The following is a 12,636-nucleotide window of genomic DNA, read 5'->3' on the forward strand; positions in this document are numbered from 1 at the left end:
ATTCACATGGCTAGTGCCTTGGTAGGGATGACTGGGTTCAACTGGAATATTGGAACAGTGGGGCATCTTCTCCCTCCCACCCATCTTAGGCCTCTTCCTCACAAAGTGGCTTCTTACATGGTCTTTTTATGTAGCAAGAACCCCACTAGCAGGATAACCATAATTCTTACATAGTGGCTTAGGCTTCCCAAGAGTGCCAGAGTGCAAACTGCCAAGCCTCCTTAAAGTGGAGGCATGGAACAGTTCCAACATCAATTCTGCCTCCTCCTGTTGGTTGAAGTGAGTCATACAGCCAGTTGGATTAATTGGGGGAAGATACAACTATCAGGTGGTGTGGTTCACTGGGGCTGTCTTTACCTACATTTTATATGTTAATACTGGAGTTTTTAATTTTTTTTGAGATGGAAAATGTCTCAAAGGCTGGAGTGCAGTGGCGCAATCTCAGCTCACTGCAAACTCTGACTCCAGGATTCAAACGATTCTTCTGCCTCAGCCTCCTGAGTAGCTGGGATTACAGGTGATTACAGGGATTACACCACCATGCCCGGTTGATGTTATATTTTTAGTAGAGATGGGGGTTTCACCATGTTGGCCAGGCTGGTCTTGAACTCCTGACCTTAAGTGATCTGCCCGCCTCGGCCTCCCAAAGTGCTGGGATTACAGGTGTGAGCCACCATGCCCGGCAATATCTGGAATTTTAGGCTGTATTGTAAATTTAAATATTGTATGTCTTTTTAAAAACTATGCCACTATGCCCAGCTAATATTTTGTATTTTTAGTAGAGATGGGGTACTAGTACTTGGCAGGAGGATTACTGGAGGCTAGGAATTGAAGACCAGCCTGGGCACCATAGTGAGATTCCATCTAAAATACTAAAAATAATTAAAATAATAAAAAGTAAAATAACAAAACACTAGATGTTTCTGTTCATTTTATAAGTAAACAATTATTTGGATTAATTGGTCTCAGTGCATGCTGCTGGTCCTAATATGCCATTATTTTTAAGGAATTTGGATTTTTTTCCAATAAGTTGCAATATATTTTCAAATAATGTTTTCAGGATGTCTATATAGATTATATAATATCTTGAGTTTGTTCCAAATTTATAATGTCTTCCTCTTCACACAGTTTGGTTGGGCCTTTATTCTCAGGAATTTGTAGTTACAGAGAAGCCTAAGGCTACTCCAATATGTCATCCTTTGTTGGTATACCTTTTGGGAAAATGGTATGTAAAATTTTACCAGGAGGTGTTGGTGAACGGAACTGGAACATGTTCTACATTTTTGTCTTTTTTCAAGTTTTCTTTTAGTATCATTTTTGTTTTATCTCATCTTCCATTTACTCTAGTTATTTAACATCAGAAGCAATGACCTGTTGAACAGATCTTAGTTTCTAAATCTCCACTTGCCATTTTCTTGCTCTTCATTTTTATATTCTTGTTCTTTCATTATGCATTTGGATTTTTTTTCAATAACTTCCTGAATATGACTTCATTATGAATTTGGCTTTCTGCTATGTTAATTCTAGTTTGTGAGTTTCCTTGAAATCACTCCTTATTTGAGTTTCTTCCCTTTCCTTCTTTAGCGTGTAGTGTCCTTTGTTCCCATCACGTGTGGTTCTTAACAGGCAGTCTTTCTACAACCAATTAAGTACCCAAAGTGATATTTTTCTCCATATTCTTTTATTTCTTAGAGTGAGTTTGTTATTGCACCGCTGCCAATCCTGCCTCTCCTTACTGCTGGGTTTACTTAGGATTGTAGTCTCTGAATGGATATAGAAACAGAGTGGGGTAGGGAAATGACAATGGCTGTCTCTGGAAGCTGGACTCATACCCAGTTTGGGGCTGGCCAGCCTGTTTCCTGATTGCTACAAACCCAGAAACTTTGAGCTGGGTGTGGAGAGAGGTGAAGGGCCGAACCCTTTCCCCACAGGCTTTCTGGCCATCTGTGCCAGGGTTCATTTGTCCATGGACATGTTTCTCTTTCTCTCTTCACTTACATTGTGGTTAGTGGAAATTTCCTCAGACTTTTGCAACTTGTTATGGTTCCAAGCAGGCCCTACTTTCTGTCTTTTCTTGTGTGTATCTTTATAGGTATTTTAAATGGAATTTCTGAAGTCATATCAGGAAATGGTAGCTTGATGCCCTCTTAAACTAAATGGCATCTTCCGTCATTTTACAGTTTATTAATCTTTAAAAAAAATCATTAATCCTTCCCATTGGCACAGGGACCCTCTCTCCAGGCAGTCTTGGTCTTCATGGGATGAGTAGCAGACATCTCTGATATTAGGTTGGTGCAAAAGTAATTGTGGTTTTCGCCATTACTTTCAGTGGTGAAAACCACAATTACTTTTGCGCCAACCTGTAGAAAGGGTGTTGGACAGCCTTTTATTAACATTCTTAACTCAGCTTAACAAAGGGAGCTTGCCTCGTGATTAAGAATAAAAGGTTACGGTAAGCCTTCCCTCTACAAGCATTCAAGTTATTCCATGATTTCAGAGCCAAAATGTGGTTAAAAAGTCAGCGCTAACATTTGTATACTTAATTTTTAAAATGCTTAATTTCATAGTCTTTTACTTAAAAAAACTTTTATCATGTTTACTTGCATGCTTTTATCATTTTGCTTTTAAGTACTATCCTTTTGTCTCCCTTACCTTAAATTTGAGACATTTCATTCTTCAAAAAAGTTTAGCCTTCTTTTGTTTTGTTTTTGCCATTCATACTTTTTTTTTTTTTTTTTGAGACGGAGTGTCGCTCTGTCGCCCAGGCTGGAATGCAGTGGCGCAATCTTGGCTCACTGCAAGCTCCACCTCCCGGGTTCACGCCATTCTCCTGCCTCAGCCTCCCGGGTAGCTGGGACTACAGGTGCCCGCCACTATGCCTGGCTAATTTTTTGTATTTTTAGTAGAGACGGGGTTTCACCACGTTAGCCAGGATGGTCTCGATCTCCTGACCTCGTGATCCACCCGCCTCGGCCTCCCAAAGTGCTGGGATTACAGGTGTGAGCCACATACTTCTTTTTCTTAAATGCCAAAGTTTTAATCTTTATTTTTGGCCTTTTGGATTTTGTTTCTTATTCTTTTTCATTTTAATTTATATTGCCTTACTTTTTTCATCTCTATTGTCTTAAGCATAATTCTCTGTACTATCTTTCCACCGTCCCCCAACCCCCTCCCACCCTGACCCTTGACAACGGTTAGATTTTTAAAGGCTGGATGATATGTAATCCCCAGAGTGATAGTAGCAGTGGGCCATGCCCATTCAACAATAGGGAAGAACCATCTCTCCATTTCCTCCCAGTAGTCTCTAAGTGATTTTGTATCTCCTTTTTTTACCTTGTTCCCTTAAATTATAACTTGGGGATATATTGATTAAAACTATTTCCCAGAGTAGCAGTGATTTGCTTCTGGCAGATGGAAATGGCTTTTGGACAGCACATCCTACCTGTGTGAGAAGCTGATTCTTCTGAAATCCATGGTCTTGGCTCAGTGGAGAGACCATGCCCTCTGGAGTCAGACAGATGCATGTAATAGTTCTGATAGGGAATAGCTGCATGACCATAAGCAAGTTTCAGAACCTTTCTTTCTTAAGGCTTTTTTTCTAGTTCAGAAAGGCAAAAATAATATCTACCTTTCATGATTGTTTTAAGAACCAGGAGTAGTGCATATAAAACATCTTGCATGGTGCCTGATCCATAGTAGTTACCCAGATGTAGGACAAGCCAGGCCAGCCATGTTACCCAGAGGAACAGAGGTGAAGTGAATAGGTTATGCTTGGCAAAGCGCTGATTTAGAGGACTCTGGGTGTTAATAGGTCTGCTGGGAATGTCACATGGCCTGTGTTCATTGCCAGGCTTTTGGCCCTGCTCCTGCTTCAGCTACCTGTAATGCTGCTTTATGTGCTTTGTTCCCAGTATACCACTGGTTCCCAAGCCCGGCTGCAGATTGCGACTACTTGAGAAGGTTAAAAACCACCATTGCCTGGGTCTTTCCGCTGTCAATTCTATTTTAATTGGTCTGGGTGTGGCCTGGACATCTGTCTTGTTTGTTTGTTTTGAAACAGGGCCTCTCTCTGTTGCCCAGGCTGGAGTGCAGGGGCATGGTCTCGGCTCATGGCAACCTCCACCTCCTGGGCTCAAGCCATCCTCCTGCCTCAGCCTCCTGAGTAGCTGGGACCACAGGTGCATGCCACTACATCTGACTGATTTTTGTATTTTTTGTAGAGTTTGGGTTCCACCAAGTTGCCCAGGCTGGTCTTGAACTCCTGGGCTTAAGTGATCTTCCTGTCTTGGCTTCCTGAAAGGTGGGGATTACAGGCGTGAGCCACCGCACCTGGCCTGTTTTTTTTTTTTTTTTTTTTTTAAGCTCTTCCTGTGATTCTGATGTGCTTCCCAGGTTGAAGTTGCACCACCTTCCTGCTTCCACCCTTGCCTTGTGGGATCCTGTCTATGGCTTGAACTCCCTGGCTGTTCTGTTGATCCCCCTGGTGATGCTTCCTCTGGTCCTGGCTGAGGGGAGGCTGACAGGAGGATCCTCCAGCCTCTGCCAGCTTGAGCAGCTGCTGCATCTGTTTAGCAGACTGTGCTTTGACTCTAGAAAGGGTTTAGTAGTTTGGAAAAGGTTTATAAACTGTTTGCCTTTGGAGGCCAAAGTCACCCCTTTGTGTATCAGAGCAGAGCTAAGACTGTTTTCCTCAGAGACCTTGGCCAGTGCTTTGTGCCACCTTCCTGTGGCTAGCAAGTTCCTTGATTTTCAATACAGATGCAACCCTTGCCTTTTGGCGAACAGTTAAGCAAGTAAATCTGCCCTTATTTGGCAATGTAGTAGACTGATTGAACTTGAGTTTATTGCAGAGAATGGCACATCACATTTTTAAATTTTCACTTCTTACTAGAAGACTAGTTCTAAGAGGTAACATTCGTGCAGTTAGCTTAAAATCCATCTATTCCTCTACAGTGCCTTTTTGAATATTTGTTTTTTTGTGAGGTCGGGGGCTACCTAACACTCTTTGAAAGGCAGCTGAAGGGGCAGGTAAACTGAAGCTAGTTGAAAAGGAGCCCCTGCTGCCCCCCACTGACCCCTGAACCCATTTCCTGCCCACCACTCACACCCCAACCCCTGCTTTGACGTGGAAGGGCTCTGGGGAGACTTGGTTGATCCTCACTGCCTGAGCACTCTTGAGTCCTCACTCTTTCGGCTGCTTGTAAAATAATTCTTCTGTTTTTTTTTTTTTTTTTGGTGATGGGGGAGTATGAATGTGGCTTTCAGAGTTGGATGTTATAAAACAGTCATTTGGAAGTTGGGAACTTTTTATTTTTGTTATCTTGTTTTTAATACAGGATGTTTGCCACACCAGTCACTTGAGAGAATCTCTGAGTCCTGGCGAGGGCTTTCTGAGGCTTCGTGTATTAGCAGCTGTTGTCTTCCAACTCAGCGGCAGGTTTGCCTTTCCCCACGGACACTCTGGACCTTGTAGCTCCTCAAGCTTCCCTGTCTATTGAGCAGATAGGAAGCCGTGTCAAATATGTGGCACCTTGAGGAAATGCCTAGTGAATGACAGTATGTCTTATTGTGCTCTAACTTTATTTCAGCCTTATTTCTTTTCTGAATATTATTTTTCATTTATCTTCATTTCCTTACCTATTTTCTTTTCTTCTAAAGTATGTATCTTTGTTAGCTCCATCATCCTTTTTGGAATGAGCAAGTATAAAAATAAGTAAATAAATAAGACCCATCCTAAGTATTTTAAGAAACCACCCTTTTGCGGCACACTTGCTACCTTGGTCTTAGCTCTGGGCTTTGGTGTCCTCTGGCAGTCCTGCTGCATTGCCTTCTCTCCCCCATCTGCCCACCCCTGTCCCAGAGAGATTTTTCTGTAGCCCCTCATCTGCAGAGTCCGACAGCTCAGGGTCGAGGGTCTTTCTTAGCAGTAATCACCCACTATGCTCTCACCCCTCCATTTCTGGACATGCTTCCTGTGGCTTCTCTCCTGCGCTTTACACTTCAGCAGTTCTTGTTTCTGCTCACTCTGCCTTTGTTTGTCATTTCCTGGATTTGAAGCTGTTCTCCTGCTCTTTTCACCTTTCTCTTCTTAAGGTAAACTTCCTCTGTGAAACCTCCGCTGATGCCCTGCAGCAAGGTTGACCACTTCCTGAGTGTTACTTCCTCTCTTGGTGCATATGTCTGGTTGCACTAACCAGGCTGCTGCTAGCCCGAAGGCACCTTTGTGCAAATTAGAAAAAGACAACCATCCCCATCCCTTCTTCAAGATACTTTATAGTACTTCCAACTGTTGGCAAACTGTCTTAATAAAGATACAAATCTTTGATTTCTCTAATGTGCATGGTGCCCTACAAGGGTTGTGCAGTGCATAGCCGTGCAGTTGCATGTGATAGATCTATGTTATAATTATTTGTTTAATTGTCTGTATTCCCCTCAGGACCAAGGAAAATTCCTTATATCTTGATACTGTTTTTATATTCTTACTGTCTGACCAGATCAGACCCTCAGTAACCGTTTGCTAAACAAAAGAAGGAATGAAGGTACAAATATGTATCCACCTTGTCTGGAAAAATAGCAGGAAAGGCATGCCTGCCAAGGACTTTTACACTGAACAGTAAGAATATATTTTAGCTTAGAGACACTGTTTGTTTTCACATTTCAATATTGCTTTAATTAGATATCTTAAAGCTCGTGTACCACAGTGGTTGAAAGAGCAGATGCTGGAGCCAGACTACATGAATTTGAATCCCAGTTCTACCACTTATTCACTTATTAGTGCACCTTTGGGCATGTTACTTAACCTTTCTGTGCCTCAGTTTACTCATCTGCAAAATGAGCGTGATGATAATAGTTCCTACTTCAAAGGGTTGTGAGAATTAAATGAATTATATAAAGTGCTTAGAATAGTACAAGACACATAATAGTCAGAGACAGAAGTATTAGGTATTATCAATATTGTTAAAGTCCATGTATAAGTTTACTGTACTGTTGTTTCTTTTTAACTCTGAAGTGCTGTTTTCAGTCTGTCATGTACAGCTTTTATTGCTAGCATCTTGCTTCTGCGGGTCCAGCCTCCTGTTGATTGGACCTGTGTTTGTGCTGTGGTCAAAGCACTTGCTGTCTGCGGTTCTCCCTTGTGCACACCGGCTCTTTGGTTGCTGTAACAAAAACTACATAGGACACAGACAGGAAACCCGCAGGCTTTGTTTTTTCTTCCTAATTTGGCAGAAGGGGGAAAAACCAGGGCCTTTCACAGACAAGGCTTGTTTTAGAGTTTAAATTTAACTTCTTGTTCGTGTTCTAAAGCTTGGGTTGGTAATAAATCTTGGCTGTATGAGACTAGAGAGAACTGGGCTTTAAAAAAATGATTTTAATGTAAAATCTTTTCTAATTGCAGGACAACTTGCCTTTGATGATTTTCAAGAGAGTTGTGCTATGATGTGGCAAAAGGTAATGGAATGTTCCAGGGCCAAGTTCCCCACTAGAACCTGCCAGGGTATTCTCGAGTTAGACAATAGAAGAAAGTCACTCCCTGAATAGTTATGGGCTTCTCCTGGTCTTTAGGGTTCACTTGTGCTTTAACTTCACAGGAGGGATGGGCATTTTCTGCATTGTTTCCCGCTCTGTCTTTCTCTCGTGTCTCATGCTGGCGTTGGAAGCTGTAACACTCTGGGAACCTCTGCATAACCCAGTCTGGCTGCCTCACCCTGTTGAGCTCTCTTCAAATTAAGCAAGATCTGACTAATACATTCTTCAGAGATGCTCTGACCGTTTTCATTATGAGAACTAAATGACTTTTCCCAGATCACATTACTGTAATTAACTTTACATTCATTTTGATACTCTTACATATTATAAGAGTGGATGGATGGTATGCTGTATTTACCGAGCTGGCATCCCTCCATCTGTTCATTCAGCCTGAGTCATAACCAGAGTTTCCTCATCCCGAGGGTGGTGCATTTTTCAAAATATGAAAGGAGCCAGTGACAGCTCCAGCCCATTCGCAGGCTTACAGGACCAGCCATTGCCACAAAGGATAAGCTTCCTGTTTACCAGTTGGCCTGAGACAAAGTGGTTGTGCTTCCTGGCCATGCGGGGCTTGGCACACAGTCTGGGCTGTGTCTGTCAGGATGGTGGGCTGAATGCTCGCTCTGTGCTGGGCTGGCTGGGGGCGGCAGGGCCCCCACAGCATGGGTCCTGGACATGGGCCACTCTCAAGAGGGCACCCTCAGGAGGGCACTCAGTTTGGCTCCAGAACCAACCCTGGCATTTGGAAAGGAAGCAAATGAGGGAGGGCGGTCTGGCCTCCTTTCTGGCTTCCTTAATGCTTCTTTCCTTTAGGGGTCCAAGCTGGGCAAATCCCCTTGGCACAAAACTGGGAATCCTACAATAAATTTGTATCTTTTGTTTTTAAGTATGCAGGAAGCAGGCGGTCAATGCCTCTGGGAGCAAGGATCCTTTTCCACAGTGTGTTCTATGCCGGGGGCTTTGCCATTGTGTATTACCTCATTCAAAGTAAGTATCCTGCTAGCCGCCTGCGGCCTGACCTCCTCCTAGCCTGCTCCTGCTCCTCCATCAGAGGAAATACTTGAGATGCTTTCTTTAGATTAGAGAAAGGAGGAGAGGGTGATTTTAAAGGCTAGTCCACCATTTCATTGGCTATAGCTTCCTCTGTATCCTGTAATCTCAGTTTTTCCAGGAGCAACGAGTACAAATAAAAGGACCAGGACTAATTTGCATAAGAAGCCTAGCAAAGCACGATGGGCTTTCAGTCCAGTGCACACACAGGGGCTCCATCAAGATTCTGAGATTATATAAAGAAGGGACAGAGGGAAGGGGAATACCAGATGGTTCACAGGTGGGGAAAGCTGTGGCTGTGCGTCCAGCATTGTCAGCCTTTTTTTGCACTTTCATTCTCTGCTGTTGATTTAATGGAGGAGGGACCATGAGCAAAGAACTCTGGCAGGGGCAGAAAATAAAAGCAGAGACCACGATGGCAAAATCCCGACAGATGCCGCTTCCAGCCCCACTGCACTCAAATTTGAATTTGTAAAGACAGGCCACAATTACTGTCAGCAGCCAGGACATTTAAGGTCATTTTAATGCTACTGGTGGCAAAGCGGCAGCAGTTTTTTCTAGACTGGCTTTTTTAAGGCTCCTTTATCCCCACCCAGCTTGGCTCGTCATCCGCTCTGCAACATTTTCACTTCTTCCCAGGATGTGAGTGTCACCAGCAGACAAGCGAACAGGCTCCAGTGTCCTCTCCAGCCTTTCTGCACCATCCTGCAGAGTTGGTGGAGTTGCAGAGTCTGGAGGGGGCCTGAGATGAGCGTTCCCAGGAATGATTCAGACTGAATAATTTGGCCTCCTCTTCCCTCTGCCAAAGGGTCAGGGGCAGGACATGAGAGGGATGGGTGCACTTTTGGGTCACGGTTCAGCTTTCTGGTGTGACAGCCTTTCTCCCTTAGGAGGCTGCTAAGTCGGTGAGACCTGGGCACTGCAGCCGACTGCCTGGGTTGAATGGTTGAATCTCGGCTCCAGCTCTTGACCAGCTATGTGGCCTTATGGGGGAGTCCGTCACCTTTCTGGGCATTAGTTACCTTATTGGTGTGATGTGTGGTAATGTTAGTGCTTGTGTATGAGGTGAGAATTGAATCTCACAACACGAGAGCTGTTGAACATTGTGAGATGTGTGGAATATTGAGAACAGTGCCTAGCCATAGAAATCACTCAATAAAGATTAGCTGTCTGGACACAGCTTCTGTCCCTTCTTTTCCTATCATGGCTGGCACCGTGTTCATGCTTGTGGTATTCCCTGTATCCCTATTCCTGGGAAGCAGCCCAGGAGGGGGATTCCCTTGGCCTCTCCAGGGTCAGGTCACCTTTCCCTTCATTAGTGTGATGGGACCTTCAGAAGAGAAGCACTTTCTGCGGCCAAACTGAACACCCTGCTTGGGAAGCCTGCCTCTGCTCCCTCCTTTGGGCAGCTGATTATTAGAACTTACAGCTTCAGGGAGGTGCTGCCCGGAGTTCCCAGGTAGCCTGTGGGCTCAGAAGGATTCCTGAGACTGAGAGCAGTTTGAGTTGAAATGTTGGCTTAAATCTCGATGAATGAACATTTTCATATCCTGTTTCTTGGCCTGAGGGTTTTGTTGTTAATGTTGTGGTCTTTCTATTTTATGTCTCAACTTAGTGCAACAGGCAGTGTTTAGAAGTCAGGTATCATGGATTCTGGCCTCGGCTTTGCCATGGACCAGCTGTGTCACTTTGAATAAGTCATGGAATCATAGTAGGACTTTAGAGCAAACTTAGAGACTTGAGAGGAAACTTAGAGAAGAGCTGACCAAACCCCTTAGGTGTCGAAATAAGGCAATGAGTGAGGGTAGAAATGAGGTGAAGCAGAAAGGGTCTGCATGAGGTCAAGGCCCAAGGTCATCTGTACATCCCTGCAAAACACTGCCTGCCTGTGCTTTGGTTTTTGAGTCTGTAAAATGGACAGTTTAGCGTAGATGGTCTTAATTATTCGTCCATCCACAGATTTCACGTTTCTGTTTCTACCCTGTACGTCAATTGTATTATTTAATTTTCTGTGTAGTAGATTCTACCTGACCAAGTTCAATAAAGAAAATAAGTGTGTCTTTCGTCCTTAGAGTTTCATTCCAGGGGTTTATATTACAAGTTGGCAGTGGAGCAGCTGCAGAGCCATCCCGAGGCACAGGAAGCTCTGGGCCCTCCTCTCAACATCCATTATCTCAAGCTCATCGACAGGGAAAACTTCGTGGACATTGCTGATGCCAAGGTAATGTGCTTTCCCTGCGAACCGCAGGCTGGTGCCTGCTGAAGGAGAGGAGAGTCTACTGTCTCCTGGAAAGTCCTGGAGTGAAGGATTTGGGATGGGAAAATCCACTAAGTAAAGCTAGGTTTGGCACCTTTAAAAAAAGTTTTTCTATTATGGATTTTAATGTTTATATAAAATATATTTTATATTATAGATATTTCTATATACTTTTCTTCCATTCTGGGGAATTGATGTGGCAGGGAATGCAGTGGGTATGCTGATGTCGCCATCTTGAATTGAAGGTAGTAGAGAAATGACCAGTGGTGGTTTGCTACCATGTTGGCTTTGATAGCTCTCAGCACTTTGGGAGGCTGAGGTAAGAGGATTGCTTGAGCCCTGGAGTTTGAAACCAGCCTGGGCAACACAGCAAGACCCTCTCTCTCTCTCTCTGTCTCTCTGCCTGCCTGCCTGCCTGTCTGTCTGTCTATCTATTTATCTATCTATCTATCTATCTTTAATCTATTTATCTATAATTTAGCCAGGCGTGATAGTGCACACCTATAATCCCAGCTACCCAGGAGGCTGAAGCAGGAAGATCGCTTGAACCCAGGAGTTGGAGGCTGCAATGAGTTATGATCATGTCACTGCACTCCACCCTGGGTGACAGAGTGAAATTGTCTGTAAAATTAAAAAAAAAGAGAAATGCATCTATATCCAGTCAGTGCTCATTGAAATGTACCCAACTCTTTTAAACTTTGATTTTTAAAGTGTATTTATTTACATTGCTTCCACAGAATACCAACCCATTTTTTTAGCTATAACTTATCTTTTTGTACTTGATCACACTCACTTGCATGTAAAACACATTTGTTCTGTTTAACAAACATATTTTGAGTATATGCTCTGGTTTGGGAAATGATTCTAAGCTATGTGGGGAATAGAGGTGCAGAAGGCTTTTGGGGGTTTACAGTTGAAAATTCCTGAGTAAGACAGGGTGAGGGAAACCCTGTCACTGTTGTGCAGGCCTAGGGGAAGTGGCTCGAGGCCTGGGAGATGGCTGTGAGGACTTTGAACGGTGGAGAGGAACACCCGGCTGAGGAGCAGCATGCCTGGGAAAGTTCATCACTGTGTCCCCTGTCAGTGTGATATGGCAGTGGAGGCACAGGTGGGCGAGGTGGGTGTGGGCAGGTAGGAGGGGCTGCGGCCACCAGGGGCCACAGTGTCATCTTGGAAGGTGTGTGCTTGACTCTGGCAGCAGAAGCCCGTAAAGTATTTGGAGGATGAGTGAGGTGATCTGACCTACATTATTTTTTGTTATTTTTAGTATGTTCTTAATGGACCCAGCTCTAATGAGACTTTTTTCTAACTACAAAAGCAATTCATGCTCTGGTATTCTGATTAAAATATTCAGTTTTAAAAGAAGGTGGATTTGTGTAGATTGGTAATGCCCAGGGACTGGCTACAGGGAGCCACCTTTAGGAGAGAGATGTGGCCACACTGGTGTGCAGTGGTGAGAGCATGAACCAGAGGTGTGGCCTGGAGAAGCAAAAGACGGATGTGAAGGCATCGTGGCATCCAAGTGACAGAACTTGGTAACAGTCATGTATCAGGAGCGGGTGGGTCAGAGGTGATGGTCCAGTGTCCAGCATGGACGTGAGTGGAAGGACGGCAGCGACACTGCGTGAGAGAGGACATCCTGGAGGAGGAGCACAGGGAAGGGCTGGGCATGTGTGGAGTGCTCACTCTGTGCCAGGCCACCGGATTGCTCCCATGGTGTGGCGGAGCCTGTCTGTTGCTTCCTTGCCTTTGGTCACTTGGCTAGACCCCAGCAATCCTGAGAACTTGGAAAAGCCAGTGGG

The 12,636-nt window shown here is 44.3% G+C and overlaps 1 protein-coding gene across 49 annotated transcripts in view; it reads left to right on the top strand.

The window, feature by feature from the left end:
* The window catches only part of COA1 (cytochrome c oxidase assembly factor 1), a 120,971-nt gene that overhangs the window by 73,266 nt on the left and 35,069 nt on the right, over positions 1 to 12,636 (top strand). For 26 of the 49 annotated variants that reach the window (NM_001251840.1, XM_009452952.4, XM_063813920.1 and 23 more), the window contains 3 exons: positions 7,397 to 7,449; positions 8,415 to 8,514; positions 10,650 to 10,798. In NM_001251840.1, the coding sequence (NP_001238769.1) occupies positions 7,435 to 7,449; positions 8,415 to 8,514; positions 10,650 to 10,798 (264 nt within the window). In that variant the 5' untranslated portion in view covers positions 7,397 to 7,434. Of the gene's footprint in view, positions 1 to 5,336; positions 5,557 to 7,396; positions 7,450 to 8,414; positions 8,519 to 10,649; positions 10,799 to 12,636 lie in introns of all 49 variants that reach the window. The other 23 variants (XM_009452953.4, XM_063813924.1, XM_054687234.2 and 20 more) reach the window with 3 other exon arrangements.

Source organism: Pan troglodytes, chromosome 6 (assembly GCF_028858775.2).
Source record: "Pan troglodytes isolate AG18354 chromosome 6, NHGRI_mPanTro3-v2.0_pri, whole genome shotgun sequence".
Taxonomy (NCBI): Eukaryota; Metazoa; Chordata; class Mammalia; order Primates; family Hominidae; genus Pan; species Pan troglodytes.